The following is a 19,415-nucleotide window of genomic DNA, read 5'->3' as shown; positions in this document are numbered from 1 at the left end:
TTGATGAGTTACGGTCTCTCTTCACAGTCCGCGCGATGTTAATACCTTAGTTTTGAATTTTGCCAATGACAAAATTACACGAATAGTAATTTTTTGTATCTTTTGTCGATATTGTGAATTAAGATCCTGTATCTTCCACATCTTCAATAAAAATATTTGTAATTTCAATTGTTCGTAATGCACCGTAAATCCTAAAAATAAGAATTACCTGGGAGAAAAATGGTAAGTATAAAAATAAATTTTTTATAATTTATTTATCAGTGTATATATATATATATATATATATATATATATATATATATATATATATATATATATGGTAGTTCGGCTTCTCTCCGCGAGATGGCATTCACAACTCGCGCCCCTCGCAATACCTCGTCCCTATGTCTGTTTCAATATATAACATTTCCAACATTTAACTTCCAACACGGCGTCTTAGGTGGGGTATACGATAGATACACCCAACTGAGAAGTCTCAACTGTCGTATACTTAGACGAAAAGCCTCTCACCCCACAAATACCTTTTGCATCTCTCCTCTTCTCATTATCACTCACAATGTTTTACTCTTTGGTAGTTGACGACTTAGGCAGTGATTTTTGCAATCTAAACCTAAAGTATCGTCACCAAATATATATAGATATATATACACGGAAAAAAAAATACTGCGCTTATCGCTCACCAACAGAAAGCGACGGTTGTATCGTGATTAGTACTAAATTGTTTCTTGATTTTCACGATAATAAATACCGATATGCTAGATACGTAAGATCCTTATATTAGCTATTTGAGTTATTGCTACGACCACAATATATATACCGATATGAATAATACACTAGATACTTATTATAATGATCCTACGGATTATGAATATACTTAAATGTATAGTGATCGTCAGTTAACGTATCCATATCGTACCAAAACGGAGCGTGATTATCGCGATCTACTTCTCAAGCGCCACCACTCATAATATCGTTAACGAAATGGTTTAAAAGATAGTTATTATAACAAAACGGATCGTTACTATACCAAAACGATCTTATGATTTCGGAATCCGCTGGGATCGCGATAATCACGATCCGATAGACCAAGACTTTCCGTATACAATGAATAACCAACCGAGGAGAGTGAATATCACGATACCGTTGAGTGGTGAGCGCAATTTTTTTTCCGTGTATATCAATGTTGTAAATAAATCTTTTAATTGTAAATATTATATAGAATAACGATGTGAATAAATTTTTTAACTTTCGATATTACATAAAATACTGTAAATAAATTTGTATATACGAAACTTACTTATTTATCAAGATAAATATAATCATCCGATTCGTTTAAGAAGGCATCGATTTGACTCAATGTCAATGTTCGTGCCTTCTTTGGCTTGTAACCTTTTGCGTTATTTTGAATTAGATTTTTTAACCCATCAGCACTTCCCTTATGAGCATTTTGCTCACAGGACACTATTCAAATTATAGGATGTGGCTGTAGTGCAAGTTAGACACTAAAAAACACGGGAGTGCTGAAAGGTTAAATTGTGATAGTCGTTAACGACTATTGATATTACTTTTATGTCTCAAATTCAATGTTGTTCTGAGCATAGACCAACAACTCCATAAAGATGAAAGCTTTTTTTATTTCTGTTAATTCTTTAAAATGTACAAGAAGTACATCTTTATTGAGCGAATCTATTTTTTTCGCTTCTATTCAATAAATTCATCATAACATCGATTATAACGAGCAGCAGATTTTGGCGGAATTGAATTATTTTTTATGACTTCTACTTGAGCATTAAAATTTTCAATATTATTAATTTCTGTATCACTGATTTCGCTATCATCAGAATCTTCTGGTGACATTTCTGATGTAGTTAAGTTATATTAATTACTAAAAAATTATTCGACTAATTTTTTTTTATTTATTTATCTATTATTAACTTTTTAGAAATGTATTTTATTATTATTTATGATCATATTTGTGAGGTATTTTTAATAATTCATCGGATTTTTTCTCTTTATTTTTTATGATCAGATAGATTTTAAATGCTTTAAGAATTTATTTGTGAGTTTACAGTGAATACTTTTAGTTAAAATGTAATTTGAAAATGACACCGTCCTATTTAAAAGATAGACAAATCATTGTCAAAGGAACTTGTTACGCATGAGCAGAAAATACAAAGTATGCGCAGTAGTTGCATAAATTTAAAGCCGGGAAAGAAAAAGGCACTTTCGTACCTAAAAGTAGGGCGCAGAAACGAACTTCCGATCAAGGTGGGATGAAAAAATATTTGTTGTCCTATGCTGGATACTTTAACCCTAGACTGGTCAACAAACGCGACCTAATGACTTTGGTCAAGTGATGAGGGAATCACCGCAATGCTTTTCAGAGTGCTACGTTGCCTGATCACTCTGGCTGTTTACTATTGGTGTATTATTTTCGGCGGGAATATTGTAAAAAATGCGAACATAAAAAAAATTTTTCAATTTTATTTTTATTAATTTCAAACTTTGTTTAAAACAATTAGTTATTTAAACAAATTTAACGAACTTATTTTTTAATTAAAATTTGCTAGTATTTAATTTTACTTAACTTAAAATAACTCAACTATTTTTTTTATAAACAACAATATCACGTAAACATAGGTTGATGCCTTAGGCAATAGAAATATTTTAATAGTGGACAGAAAAGAATATTTTAATAAATGTATTATAAATTAAATCAAGAAACAAATTAAAAAAATATTTTCTTAATCGCAGAGTTTTTTAAAATGTTTATTAATAAAAGTAAATATTTATCTTCACATAACCTTTCAAACACAATAACAGCTGGTAACAGTCTGCGCATGAACATGAGAAGTCGGAAAGAGAGCACATACACCAAAGACGGCAACGCCGCAAGTGAAAATCTACTAACGACTCTGGTCAAGTGATGAAAACAGTCCCGCAAATCCTTCACTTTTTTTTAGAATTTTTGTTACAGCAACTTTAGATTTTTAAACATGCTCAAAAAAATTATTAAAATATTTTAAAATATTTGAAGAACAAATTCAAATTTTTTCAATCCTTTTTAATGAACAATGTAATTGTAATAAAAATAATAAAATTAAGTGCGGCGTCACGCTCATACGTTGATCAGTCTAGGGTTAAGTGTATAATTAGCTGGGTGTGAGAATGTATATGATAAGCTTCATATACACTTCAATTTATTTGATAATCTTTCTGGAATCGATAGTAATAAGCTGAAAAATAGATTAAATGAACTAGATAATTAGTATTTTGGTGATTCTCCACGAAAAGTTTATGCAAATATTGCATTCACAGAAATTTCGTGATGCTTATCCTACTTTAAATATTGCTTTATGAATTTATTCGACCATACAGCAATAAATGGTTCATAAATGAAAAGGGTGAAAAATTATTTACGTGCAAGTAAGGACCAAGACAGATTCTATGCCCTTGCATTATTGCCCATGGAAGCCTAATTGACATAAAAACCGGATCACGATGATATCATCGACGTTTTCGCACGACAACAATGCCAGGAAGGGAAAAAAATCTGATAAGTGATAATATAAAAAAGCTTCATTCATTTATCTCCAAAAAGTTATATTTAAATTAATAATTTATTTTTTAATTTTGTGAAGTTATTTTTCGTATAGGAGTCAAATCAAAGTGAATGTTACAACCATCAACTGATTTTATTGTATTTATGAGCATGGTAACTCAATACTTATAATTGAGCTTACATTAATTAACGATTTTGCTAGAGATTTTTGATTTAAGTTTAAATTTAAGAATTAAATATGGAGTAACGTTTAGCTATAGTTATGGATTTTGTTGAGAAAAATTATAGCAAAGAATCAAAATTAGAATTATGGAAATTTAATATGGAATATGGTTTGAGATGAAAGTTTGGGATACTGGTAAAGTTTGAGTTTTGGTTTACAGTTTTAGTATTTCGAGTAGATGGATGAGTCAGTGTTACCGTGGAGTGGGACTTGAAGTAGTCACCCGGTATAATCTGATGATAAAACCTAGTTCTATCCCTCTGAGACTTCATGGTAGATTGCAGAGGTCTAGCTGAAATGCTAACGCTCTAGTGTATGCGGAATCTGACGGATGCAGAATGGGATCAGTTTTAATTTTCGTTTGGCAGGGCTCAACAGTAATTTTGTGACCGTTGCTGTTGTGGAAGCCGTTTGGTCATTTTTAATTGATTTGTCTGACAGGCCTCAGAGGACAAGCTATGACCACTTGTTCCGCTTAGGAAATCATAGGTCCCTTAGTTTTTAAGTTTTATGATCCCAGCTGAAGTCTGTTCCAGGAGAGCAACTACCAAGGATATCCATACTCAGAATCAGGTTTAGTGAGTACGTTTGGCGAGGACTTGAGCCTGCAGTTACCGATAAAGTAGTAATTGAGTTTGATTATGAGTTTCGAATAGAGAGGTCAGTTATTGATAACGATAAGATTGAAATGGTGGACAGACGTGCGCATTCGTTTCTAGTTGCTCGAAGCGAGTAGACTCGTTCAGTAATTGTGCTACAGTATCATGGCATTGCAGAAAGCTACAGGTTAAAATTATAGTTACAGAAGTATTAATTAAAACAGTGTAAAATGTTACTCGATATTTTATTCATCAATAACAAGGTATGAAATAATTATTACAATTATTAATAATTAACCGAGTTTTGAGCCAAAGTGTTGGGGTATTATGATTCTAGTTTCGATTAAAGAAACGATTTAAAGTCTAAGAGAATTATGAGAATATTGTTACAGTTCGAGTTGCGTTCACGATTTATTATTATTATTTTTATAATTATAAGAAATATGTGTAGTTATTTAACTAAATATTGTTTAATTAACATCGATACGAGACCCATGGACGTTAGTTTTACTGGTTTGTTAAAGAAAATGTTCTAGAGTATCGGTTTTAAAATTAATTGTTCTAGTTTACCGAACATTAGTTGATTATCATTGAGCTCTAGTGATTAATTAATTTATTTATAATGTATTGGTACGCGTCATTTAAATGTCAATTTACTTTCTGTGATGATTAATGTTATCATTATTAGATTTAGTATTTTGCTACAAAGTAGAATTACTTGTATTATGTTACAGTATTTCATTTATTGTTGAAAAGAGATTTAAGATTATTCTTTGTTAAATAAAAATTGTAAATCCGCTTATAATTTTCATGAATTTGAGATGATTTGATCCGGAGCACGCCCTTTCTCCATAAACCTACATACTGAGTGACACCAAGGCATACCGTAACTATGTTTTTAGTTTTCCAGTCCCTGTTTTCGTTTTTGCTTATAAATTCTGGCCATTTCAGTTTTAGTTTTAGTTCTAGTCTTAGTTTTGCGTGGTTTTTAATATAATTCCACAGATCAAAAATTATTTAACTCATGATTTACTGGTTCGGTAATTCCAGTGATAAAAATTACCTAGCGCCCTATTCGTATTGAAACTAGAGGCTCAAGACAGAGAACGAAGTCGTAACCAAAAATTAGCGTATATGATTTTTTCGTTATAAGCTACATACAAAAAATTAAATGTTAAATAAAAAAATGTTTTATTTAAGTTGATAAAATTTGATATATAACAATTAATGTACTTAAAAATTTAGTATCCAATTTTGATAATTATTTCTTGTAGAGAAAAAAGGGTGGCATATCCCACAGGGCTTACGGCGAAATCAAACATACAACCATTACTGGTTGCGCTTATTGGGAATTCTGTCTAGCATAACACAATGATCGATTTACAGATTATGTTTGTAACCTGACAACCTTCTCTTGCTGCCATGCTGTTCATATGTTTGTTGCCACATAGAAATTCTTTCCTTTGAAATGCGATTGTTCAAGGTTTTAGATAAAAATTCATGCTGCATTCAAAGGGGTAATAGGCCTGTATTTTTTTAAGTCAGATAAGTCACTTTTTGAGGGACGAACACGGTTCGCTCTTCTACAAACGAGAGAAATTGTTTCGTCCACTTTGATAAAAGCTATAAAAATATGGACAGAGGACCATATGTAGATGTAAATTTGTGTCACCAAAATAAGTTAATGTCGTCTAGGGCCGGGCGCAGCTCAGTTTTTACCGTTATTGCTCTCAAGTTATTCATAGTCAGAGTGTCACAATTAATGTTTAATTGATCGCCATACAACTTGGCCCGAAAAGATTATAATCACTTTATCGACGGAGGATCACCAGAACCAAATGTCTTAGATAAAAAAAAGCGTGAAGGACTCAGTTGAAACAAAGAATTATCCTTAAGTCCACTAAAACCTGCAACCTGTTAAGGGATTCTTCTTTTAAAGTAAAAAGACCACTATCATCCGCTGTATGATGATGGTATCTAAGTTCATTTGCGATGCAACCAACTTTAGATGTAAACGCTTTATCAGCGTTGAATAAATCAATCGCACACTGAATGCGGGGTACGCATTTCCGGATATCATCAATCTTTAATGCGGATTGTTCAATATAACTTCTGATTTTAGTCTCAGAAAAAAAGAGATTTTTCGTAGTGAAAGGTAATAGTGAGGAAGTAGCATTGTGAATACAAATCATTTTGAAACCGAGCAGACAATTCTGGATCTACCGTCTTAAGTTGTTGTTTAGGGTTATGTATCTTTTTCGATATAAATACTTGTCATGTCTCAAAACTATTGTGTATCAGTAGCAGAATGATGCCTTTTTTGATGGATCTAAGCTGACAATGACAAACAGTAAAATAACTGTCAATTGTTTTCGAGATCCTTAGGCTTAAAAAAAGTAATGTATTGCATTGAACTACAAACATTAATAAAAACTCAAATAATTGAAGAAAAAAAAATAAAATTTTCATTGTTGTGTTTGATTATTCTTGAAAAACGCATAGGTTTAGGCAAAATTAAATGTTAATAGTCACGATAAAGAGTGAAAGTTTTGAATTAGATCATAACTCGCAAATATAAAATATCTGAAAAAAAAACAGAGAACAGGACTTCCTTCAATGTTATATCGCATTTTTTTTAATTCTATAGCTAATTAGATTTCAGAGTCCATTGGTCAAGTCGTTCGTGAGAAATTATGTAAAAACCCCCAAATTTTTTTTTCTTTCGTATTTTTTTGTCTTTTCAGACTATATTTGAGTACATAATCTAAGCTTTGCAGAAAAGTTGATCGCTAAATAGCTCTTTCGATTGCCACAAGAACCATTCTAAAATTAAAGTTGTAGTTTACTCTCTGACGAGACGATTTTTCCGAGGTCGTTAAACTGGCGTTCAAGAGTAAAATTGAATTAGTTAGCTGACGTCGCGACAATCAAGAGGCCGAAAATAGTGTAACGACCCAAAGTCGTTTACATCAACACCCAGACTCTCACTGCTACGTTGTGGACAAAGTCCATATTATTCCGAGGAGGCGTAATGCATCATCTCAGAGCTCCTAAATTGACTCACTAGTACAACCTTTGCTCCAATTGAGCCTATATGGCGTCATCTCTGAGGGTGAAGCCATATCAACTGAATTGATTTATTTATCAAGCAACAGAGCGTAAGCTCGCTCAACACAGCTGCAGAAATACCAGCAAATGAGGGGCGGCGCAATTCCCGAGGCACTACGCAGTTAGTGAACTGTAATCTAGTAACGAGACCACGCTTTGGAGAGAAGCCACTCACTTTTACTTATTGTGCTACATGTACTAGACGGTTTTTGAAACTGCAAGTAATATTGCGAATAATCTATAGAGATAGAATTTATACAAATTATTTAAGTCGTAATTTAAAAACACTGTTCTTCTGGCTTGGTGCCTAATGATTAAAACATATTATTAAGTTGTACCTTTTGTATATAGTTGGAAAGTTAGTGTCTCGTTCGTTGAGTGCATAGCACGAAATAAATAACTGTCATCTTAGATCCTAAATTCGATGTAAATGTTTCTTTATTATCTTCAGTGTAAATAGTTGCATAAATCAATTAAGTCATTTGTTAGTGGTTACACTGTTCCTGGGCAGTCGTCACGTCACCAGTCCGCGTTTTGAGCAATTTTGTGTCAACAATAGATCCCTCGAACTTCCCGGTTCGAAACACCACGGAAATTATCTTATTGTATTGCTCTAAATTCCTATAATTGTCCTGGTGGACGCCGTAAGTCTGTCTGCGTATCTTTCTATAACTTAGAGGAGGCTTACTATTTCACGCCCCCCTCCCACACACACACACATAAGAACTTGGAAATCACTCTGAAAATAGTTAGAATTGCTTCCTAGAACTCCAAAACGTCGACATCTGATGAAAACTTGGTTTTTTGAAATCGGGTTTCAAACAACGACTTTTCAAATTTTGTGAAAATGGTTAATTTTCATCGCAGGAAGGTAAAAAGATAATATCCGTTAAAATGTTAATTTTTGTAATTGTTATTTTTAAATACACTTATGCTATAAATTAAAGGAACAGAAACATTTTAGAAATTTTTTAGTGATTCTTGCAAAAAAAACATGACCACGAGAAAAAAGTTTCAATTCTTTTGTTTTCTTTGACTCTTTTCGACATTATTTGAAAATTTATCGTTTTTTTTCTCTTTCCCTTACATTAACTGAGTAACCAATGCAAAAATAAAAAAAAAGTTATTTCTTCTTTTTGATGATCATTACACAATTAAGGAACAAAACTTGTTACTTTAGTTGCTTAGCAAAATTTTGATTAATCACCCCTCGAATACGGTTCAATAGGTCGATTAGAAAATTTACAAGGTTATTGGGTATACACTAAGTTAAAGAAATCTCTCGCAACATTAGTCTTTTCATCGATATTTACAGAGTTGCAGTTGATTTACTAAAAATAAAATAAAAGTCATTTTTTTGTACTTACTTCTAATGGGTGTTAAAAATAAAAAAAAAAAACTGTTTTTTTTTTTTAAATGATAAAAGGGTCTTGTAGGGGGTTTATTCAAGTTTTTAATGCTGCTCTCAAATTTACTGTGCGATTATTGGTACCTAAAATATCGATGATTAAAGCCAGAAAGATCACTTTCTATTTGAAGGATGATATCTCTGCGACAAATCATCCTACGAGGTTGAAAAAAAGCTAAATTAAAGCTAAATAAATTTGCTAAATGACTTATGCATTAGTTTAGGTGAAAAAATTTTTTCGCAACCCGTGGACTCTTTCCAAGAAAAAAAAAATTTAGAAAATTGTTGTCTCGCGGTATTTCTCATGTTTTTGCAATAGTTGAAGCTCTCAAAAGAATTTTGATACAGATGCCCTGAAACTAGAGATTGCAAACTATAAAACACTTTTTTTAAAATCCTGATACGATTATTTTTCACAAAGCTACAGTCTTGCAAAACCCACTAAAATATTTCTAAATTTTTTCTGTTCTTTTAATTTATGGCATGAGTGCAGGTGTATTATTTGAAACGAAAATGTATAAACTAAACTTTGAGACAATGTGAATTGTCTTCGTCGTCCTCAGCCCTGCGGTTCCCAATTTTCTCCGTCTTGTTGCCGCCCGAATTAAATACGTCATAGTGCCATGGTCACATGACTTAATTTTCACGTCGACGCATGTCCGTAAGGGTGAAGTGGGGACAGAGTCAGAGGCGAGTCCTAGACCCTCAATTATCGGTCAATCACTTCGATCCTGGATCACTTAGTACTTAGACGTACCTTTTTTATTAATTTGCGATACTTATTAATTATATTGAGATACTTCTATTATTACTCTGGCAATTTTACTTGAAATATTATTTCATTATTCTTTTTATAAATTGTTGTAAATAGTCTAAATCAACTGTTAATAAAATTATTAATATTGTACATCATTGGCGTATTTGAATAAGTGCGGGTCTTTGCTTTGCAAGAACCCCAGCCCAGTGCTCTGTCTAAGTAAAATAAAAATTTGTACGATGCTTTATCAACAAGATAATCAGCATGCGCAGCAGGCCAAGTTTCGTTGCCTAAGTAAATGGAGGGATCCGAGAATTACAGCCTTTTACATCCGCGATGCCAAAAACTCAACCTGCGATAAACAAGTTAGGATTTAAGCCAATGCAGACATAAAAGTCTGTTTCATCCTTCCTAGGACGCCAATAATGAAAACGACAAGCTTAACACGGTAGCCTGGGTAAAGTTTGCCAATTTCAAATAGGAGATCCTAATATATCTCGTGTTTGTGCACTTTTTTAACCCTGATGTTATATTCAGCAGGTGCTGAGCACTCGATAACATAAATGTTACGAGCGGTTTTATCGAAGAGCACAATATCAGGTTTATTGTGGTCGATCTTCCGCGTTGTTGCGAATGGCACGTTCCAATAAATACAGCAACGGTCATTCACAACAACGTGTGGAATATCTCCTGGCAGACAAGACAGCACTGGTGTTTTATCGATACCGTGCGTTTGTCTTAGATGGTAATAAACTACTCACAGAGCAGCATTGTGACGCTGAACATGACGCTGAACATATGCATTTCGTGCCAACACAGGACATGCTGAGAAGAGATGCATAAGCGTCTCAGGATGTTGCTTACAAACCCTACACAAAGTGTCGGGTAGCTGCATCTGGAGCACTTTAAAACGGTATTCCAGAGTGTTGATAACACCATCTTGGCAGGCAAAAATATATCCTTCAGTCTCGGACATCAGGCCAGCTGACTTAAGGACGGAAAACGTCAGCTGGGTGGACAAGCCATGTTCACGTACGTGTTTAAAGAACACGCTCTGCATGGACTTGTCCATATGTGCATTGAGCAGTTCTTGTTGCTCAGCGTTTCTGATAACCGCCTTAAATTCCTTCTTAGGGAGGTCGATAAGAGGGTTTACTCTTCCGAGACCAAGGGATTTTGCTGCGTACATTGTTGCCTTATATAAAAACGCTCCGTTATGCCCATTCTCATGAATATGAACAATTTGCATAAGGAAGTCGTCTTCATCTGCTGTGAAATTGACAATTTCGTACGTTATACCCAAAACTAAACGATCGTATAGACACTCTAAGCTTTGTAGACCTCTCCCTCTGATGTGCCCGAAATGGTATAATCGGGCGACTGAAGACTCAGGGTGCACTCCGGTTCATATTAATGAATTTACGTATCTTGATATCGAGGTCACTGAGCTCTTTTCGGGCCCATTTAAGGACACCGAAAGAGTAGAGGAGTACAGTAAGCGTGTTTGTTGCAAAGACTTTGTTTTTTCCGGAAAGCTCTGGTGACCAGATTTTCCGGAGTCTCCGCACATACTCACTGCAGAGAGTCGTTTTAATTTTCGAGACGTCCTGAATAGGACTCCCGTCAATCCATGAATATTTATACGACTCACCGGCGTCAAGATGATCAATGACGCTCCTATCTACAAACTCATTATCTTCGCGCATATCAGAGCACTTAGTCTTCACCAGATTAACAACCGCGCACTTGTCCAACCCAAAAGCCATGCCAACATCCCGTGTATACTCCCCTACGATTATTATTATTATTATTATTATTATTATTATTATTATTATTATTATTATTATTTTTATTATTATTATTATTATTATTATTATTATTATTATTATTATTATTATTATTATTATTGTTATTATTATTATTATTATTATTATTATTATTATTATTATTATTATTATTATTATTATTATTATTATTATTATTATTATTATTATTATTATTATTATTATTATTATTATTATTATTATTATTATTATTATTATTATTATTATTATTATTATTATTATTATTATTATTATTATTATTATTATTATTATTATTATTATTATTATTATTATTATTATTATTATTATTATTATTATTATTATTATTATTATTATTATTATTATTATTATTATTATTATTATTATTATTATTATTATTATTATTATTATTATTATTATTATTATTATTATTATTATTATTATTATTATTATTATTATTATTATTATTATTATTATTATTATTATTATTATTATTATTATTATTATTATTATTATTATTATTATTATTATTATTATTATTATTATTATTATTATTATTATTATTATTATTATTATTATTATTATTATTATTATTATTATTATTATTATTATTATTATTATTATTATTATTATTATTATTATTATTATTATTATTATTATTATTATTATTATTATTATTATTATTATTATTATTATTATTATTATTATTATTATTATTATTATTATTATTATTATTATTATTATTATTATTATTATTATTATTATTATTATTATTATTATTATTATTATTATTATTATTATTATTATTATTATTATTATTATTATTATTATTATTATTATTATTATTATTATTATTATTATTATTATTATTATTATTATTATTATTATTATTATTATTATTATTATTATTATTATTATTATTATTATTATTATTATTATTATTATTATTATTATTATTATTATTATTATTATTATTATTATTATTATTATTATTATTATTATTATTATTATTATTATTATTATTATTATTATTATTATTATTATTATTATTATTATTATTATTATTATTATTATTATTATTATTATTATTATTATTATTATTATTATTATTATTATTATTATTATTATTATCATGCTGAACAACTCATTAAAACATGGAATTGTACCCGACCAATGGAAAACTTCTACAATTATCCCAATTCAAAAAATAAAAGGTAGTACAAAGGCAGAAGATCTTAGACCAATTAATACACTCCCTATATTTGAACAGATATTAGAACAAACTGTGAAAAATCAACTTGACAGGTTTATAGAAGAAAATAATATACTAAACGAAGAGCAATCAGGCTTCAGAGAAAAGTTTTCATGTGAGACTGCCTTACAGAGTTGTTTTATAGACTGGAGAAATTATATCAATGCAGGTATGTTGGTTGGTGTTACATATATCGATCGTACAAAAGCCTTTGAAACTATTAATAGAAATCAGTTACTTGAATTATTAAAAGAACTAGGTATAAGTGGAACAGTATTAAATTGGTTTACATCTTATTTAATAGAAAGAAAACAAAAAGTGAAATTTAAAAATCTTATATCTGATGAGTTAATTGTAGAAGATGGCGTACCACAAGGTTCAAAACTAGGCCCAGTATTGTTTATAATTTATATCAACAAAGTTGTTGAAATTTTTAAATCTATTGGAGTTCAATGTAAATTATTTGCGGACGATATGATGTTATACTACTGTAGTGAAAATCTTAAATGTATTGAAGTAAAATTAAACAAAGCGTTAAAAATACTAAATGAATGGTCAAGTTATAGGCAATTAAAAATAAATATAAAAAAAACTGTTTTTATGATCCTGCATGATCAGCGAATATTGAATATTAGAGGCAAATGCAAAATAAATATTAACGGTAATGAGATTAAAGAAGTGCAGACGACTAAATATTTAGGGATAATAATCGATGACAATTTATCATTTAAATTTAATGCTAACAGCACTATAAAAAAAGTAGCTACAAAAATCAATGTAATAGCACGATTAAGTAATACACTCAGTAATTATACGAAATGTAATATCTATAAAATTATAGTAGCACCACACTTAGATTATTGTAGTACAGTTATGATTAATTATGATAAGAAGAGTATGAGTGCTCTACAAAAATTACAAATTACAAAATCGCGCGATGCAGTTGATCCTCAATGTGAATAAGTATACACGAATTAGTGTTATGTTACAAACTTTAGGCTGGTTATCTGTAAAGCAGAGAATGATATACAATACGTGTATATTAATTTATAAAATGATTCATGAACTTGTACCATCGTATCTATGCAATCAAATAGAAATTATAAATGAAAGACATAATTACTATACACGCCATAGCTCACTCATAAATATTAATCGAACAAAAACACACACAGCGGAAAAATCTCTAATATATAAAGGCTTCAAGTGGTACAATCAATTACCGAATATAATAAAAAATGAAAGAAGAATATCATGCTTTAAAAGATCATTGAAAAATTATGTAATGTTGAATATTGATATAAATTAACCATATATATGTTCAGAAAGATGATATTATTGTAAATTATGATGAAAATTAATGTAGCATTATGCTAAAAATAAATACATTATTATTATTATTATTATTATTATTATTATTATTATTATTATTATTATTATTATTATTATTATTATGATTATGATTATGATTATGATTATGATTATGATTATGATTATGATTATGATTATGATTATGATTATGATTATGATTATGATTATGATTATGATTATGATTATGATTATGATTATGATCATTATTATTATTATTATATATTGCCCAATTAAACTAAAAAGCCAGAGCAGCCAACACCTTTTTTTTTAAAAAAATTGCAAAAACACAGCACAAGCAAAGACCTACATTCGCCTTTACGCGTTGACCAAGATAATGCAAATAACGACGGACCAATAAAGAATCGACAAAAGGAATCAAACGTCATTTTCCACCAGTGACATTAAAAATCACTCACCATCAAAATTTAATAAAAAATATAAAAACACTCGGGCATTGTAGCTCGAGGTCTTAGTCGTTGAACAAAAGCAGTAATTCCGCATCCTTTGACCCACGTGAATCTTCCGTCAATTGGCCCGTATACTGTTTGCCTATATCCGTCTTCGAAGGTAAAGTAAAGGGTGGGTTGTGGTTCGATAGTGATACTAGTCACGTAATTTGTACCTCCGGGTCGTTTTGTTCTGAAGTTTTACCTATCTGTCGAATGTACAATTATTAGATTCAGTGAATTGTATTATTTATGATAACATGCTGCTATAAGTGCTAGGCCGACTTATTTCTCCCGTCGTGTTGTGAATATTCGTGTAGCGGTATCTTGCCGTATTGTGATATCCTTAATAAATTATTTTTATCTCATATTCCTACATTTGTATAATTCGGTGCTCAAGCGTTCTTCGGAACAATTAAACAGACACATACATTTTTGCCGCACTAATGAAATTGTTTATTAAGCCCTAAGCGTAAAGAATTATCAAATAAAGACAAATTATGTATTTATCGTGAACAAATCACTCAAAAATAGTATAAGACTCCATCCATCCTTTACTCTAAGCTAACTTCGTCATAGAAGCAGGAAAGACACCGGAGCCAGGTGGAAGAATCGATCCTTCTCGAAAACAAACCCACTTAAAGAATTAAACGAAAAGGGATTCATTTTTCTTTCCGTGACTCTATTTAAAATCAATCACCGGACATAACAAAGACAACCTTGAATGCATCAATTTTTACTGATATTTAATTGTATGAATTTGCATACCTTTAGGTATTCCCAAAATCTAGTAATTTTTCAGAAGACTTACCGACCATCCTGGATGTCTCACTTCCCCAGTATTCCCTGGTTTGCCGGGTGGTCCCATTGGACCAGGTGCACCTGGCCGTCCTCTTCTGCCTCTCTTACCTTCAGTACCTTTTTCTCCCTTGATGGTCACATATTCTCCGGCCCCAGCAAATGCAGTTATTCCTGGTGGTCCTCTATCTCCTTTTTCACCTTTGACTCCCGGAGTACCTGATATTCCTGAAGATCCATCTTTTCCGGGCTCACCTTTATCCCCTTGAGGTCCTTGCACACCGTTAACACCAGGTATACCTGTGGCTCCAGGATTCCCTTTTTCACCTTTTTCACCTTTATGTCCAATTTCTCCTTTGTACCCACGAATACCTTGGTCACCTTTATCACCTTTCATTCCTGAAACTTTAATTTCATCCGTCAAAAACTTGTGAACGTGCGTTTTGATGTTTCGACTTGAAATCGAACGAAAAAAAAAAAAATCTAATTGATTATAAGGCCATCTATTTTATAATTGAATATTAATTAACACTCCTCGGTCACTTGGGGCCATGTCAGAGGCCACCTATAACAAATTCTAATTGAATTTAGACGACAGTGGGGTAGCTCCACCCCTCCAAAAATTAAGATATAAAAGGGCCAGCAAACACTTGCTTGAGGACTTAGGCCCTGATCATCACTTAAAGTGGACTGAGGACGCTTAGCGAGGTCCTATTCTAGCACCAGGTCTCATTACAATTTATTTGAGTCGGCCTAACGATAAGTTAATCATATCTAGTCATTATATATACTTGAGTTCAAGTGATCGTGCTATTAGTCACGCATAAAACTAACTAATCTAATATTGATCAAACTACCTATTCTACGTTTTATAATTTTAAATTCGATTGAATAGTCCTGCCTGCGATAAATTACTTTCGGGTAGATTCTGGGTTTTTGTAACTGGTTTGTAAAACCACAAGTGACAAGTGCAGTGTCTGTCAGTCAACAGTTCAAAGGAACCGGAATCAACCCACGGGGGAAGAAGTTCACCATCGAGACCAGGTTGATCTACGATGCAACGACGCCCGATTCCAGCAGTACGTCAATTTTAATTAAACCAGATAAGATTCTTAATAATTTTCATATATATATTTATACCTGATAATATCATCTCTCTTTAACGTGACCTTAATTTAATACTCAATTTGTTTCCCGCGTCCAATAAATATTTGTGCGTATAATTTATATATCTGTCGCTGGACGCCCAGTTCGTTAATTAATTACATATTGAAACTTAAAATTAAAGGGGAAACTTTGTAGTTATTTGGGAACTTTGGTTAAATGAAGTGTGAATCTTATTGTATTTCGTATTAAATTTAATTATCACCAGTGTCCCGTAAGTTAAGTATATTTCAGCCGCGTGTCCGGTCAGGACGAGTCTACCTACACCTTGAGATCTATTTTCCCGTTTCAGAACCAGCAAGAAAATAATTGTAATTTATACTTATATTTAATAATTTATTATTCATTAAATCAATTTATTCGGGAAAACTCTTTAACTGTGGTTCATGGTTATTGGATCCGCAGTAGCCAGGACTCACCGTTATAAACTATTCAAAATTATCTTTGTGGTATAAGGTAAGATATTACCTAAGCTGCTTCCATTGATTTTCGCAGTTCCAGGCAATCCAGGCGGGCCGGGGGCACCTGGTTTTCCTTCTGGACCAATATCACCTTTTTCACCTTTCTCAGCAGGTTTCCCATTGTCGCCGGAGGCTCCAGGAAGTCCTGCTATTCCTGGTGCACCAGGTTCACCTTTGTAACCTTGAACTCCACGAGCTCCTTCTTTACCATGTTCTCCTTTTGCTCCTTTTTGGCCTACTTCACCTTTCATACCTTTAGAACCAGGTATACCAGGATCACCTTTCAATCCAGGAGTACCTGGAAAACCGGTATCACCTTTTTGACCTGGTAACCCGGGTCTCATCGTAATCCCATCCTGTTAAAATACTCATTACTTTAGTATTTGTTAATAAAATATAAGAATTTGTTAAAGAACAAAGATTCCCTATTTTCTTTACGACACGTATAAGTGTACAGAAATAGGTTAGATAGAATAAGGGATTAGCGTGCGGCAAGATAACGTGCCACACGGTCGGCTATTCTGAAGACAAGTTTTTTTCTGTGTCTTTAGGCACTACGTTTTCTTTCAACAAAATTTATTGCATCAAAAAAGATCTTGGTTAAGAATTCCGATTGAAACCCGATTGGGATCCGGTTGAGTTTAATTGGAATGAATCGGTTTCAATCGGACAAAGTGCATTAAAATAAAAATACTATTTGTTGATTGAATCCTATTTCAAATTTTTAATCGTAATGAATTGATTCTAATCGAAAAATAATATTTTTATTTCGTCATTATTTTCCGATTGGAACCGATTTATTCTATTTGAAAATTTTGGATGAGATTTAATCGATTTCAATCGAAAAATAATATTTTTATTTCATTACGATTTTTCGATTGGAACCGATTCATTCCCATAAAATTCGAATGGGATTCTATAGGTTTTAATTCTAAAATAATACATTTTTCGGAAATTTTCGATTCACTCTATTCAGATTCAATCAGAAATTTCCGATCAAATCCTATAGAAGTGCGTCGGGTTTCTCAGCCAGAGCGAACAAACGAAGTTATAAAAAGAAAAAGTTTGGAAAATCCAAAAGTGCATGCCTTGAGCATTTATGTGAATGATACTCAAATGAGTTGAAAGTTTATTACACATACAACAATTTTTCATTGAAAACCGTTATATTATTTTGAATTTTAACATATTTTTTTGTATCGACTGTTAATTAAAAACACTTAAATTATAAGTTTTTAAATAACCCGCCATTTTACCTAAGAAACGTCAGCTGCTAATATGTATACTTTAGTATAGGTATATTCCGTGCCATCTATCGATACTATCGAAAAATAATCGATACATAGAAATCGATAAGTAAACAAAAAATACAAAAAAAAAACAATCTTGGCTATGTTCACTCTTGAAATAAATGTATATTTAAAAAAATTAGTAATATAGCTGCTCAAAGGATAGAAATTGTCGTGTGCTGCCTATCTAAAAATATTAATTGTAATTAAATCATACGATATTTAGCTGCCATTTTCAAAAGGGGTCTTCTCATCAACTATACTATACTCATAACTATACAAAGATATTAAAAAAAAAATTAAGTTGAAAAATTGTATTTTTCGGAAGTTATAGTGTTTACTAGCCCATGACTCCTGAATAATTTAACGCTATAAGTCACTAAAAACAGGAAATTTATAGAAAAATCGTAATAAGTCGACGTAAAAATGTATAAAATCTGTTGTTTAATCATTTTTCTTTATAACAATATATTTTTTTTGTATCATTGAAGTGTATTTGTAAATTTAGAAACAATTTAATATGACGAAATCGAGATTTTCATTTTCAGGCGAGTATAGAGCATAGTCTCAGCGCTTCGCGCTCAAGGCATGCAAAATTTAGAAACTTTTTATAATTTTTTGTCTTAGGAATAACGTTATTTCCGCTATCTGAAAAATAGTTACGTTTTGGAATCGTGTCGGCTTGTGATCGGTATCTTGATCCCCCGACAAAATATCAAAAAAAAAAAATATCGCCGGACAAAATATCCCCGACAAAATATCCCTATGCCAAAAAAACCCCGACAAGTTATCCTTCGAATTCGTTATAGTTTCCGAAAATTTCAATAAAAAAAAAAAATATCGAAGGGCACAACGATAAAAGGGCGCAACACTATTACCCGCGTTTGTGTTGGCCTATTAATGAGTAACCATACAAAAGAACCATGATTATACCTTGATTAAAAATTTAAATGAAATTATTCGAAAATTTTTTTTTGCCATAATTTGTAAAAAAAATAAAAAAGTCATTGCGCAACATTAAATATTAATTCAAAAATTTTTATAATCTGATTTCGCCGCCTAAAATTAATATTTGCGTGATATCTGTTGGTAGAATATTGATATATTGATAATATTTCATATATACATATATATATATATATATATATATATATATATATATATATATATATATA

General features: G+C 31.3%; 1 protein-coding gene across 5 annotated transcripts in view; it reads right to left on the bottom strand.

Moving 5' to 3' along the window:
- The window catches only part of LOC103568657 (collagen alpha-1(XV) chain), a 493,917-nt gene that overhangs the window by 166,341 nt on the left and 308,161 nt on the right, over window positions 1–19,415 (bottom strand). For all 5 annotated transcript variants that reach the window (XM_053740819.1, XM_053740818.1, XM_053740817.1 and 2 more), the window contains exons 12-13: window positions 16,959–17,307; window positions 15,340–15,731 (exon numbers count right to left, since the gene is read on the bottom strand). In XM_053740819.1, the coding sequence (XP_053596794.1) occupies window positions 15,340–15,731; window positions 16,959–17,307 (741 nt within the window). The remainder of the gene's footprint in view (window positions 1–15,339; window positions 15,732–16,958; window positions 17,308–19,415) is intronic.

The sequence above is a fragment of the Microplitis demolitor genome, chromosome 7, assembly GCF_026212275.2.
Source record: "Microplitis demolitor isolate Queensland-Clemson2020A chromosome 7, iyMicDemo2.1a, whole genome shotgun sequence".
Lineage (NCBI taxonomy): Eukaryota > Metazoa > Arthropoda > Insecta > Hymenoptera > Braconidae > Microplitis > Microplitis demolitor.
Note: the sequence above shows the minus strand (reverse complement) of the source record. Positions and strands in the feature narration are given on the sequence as shown.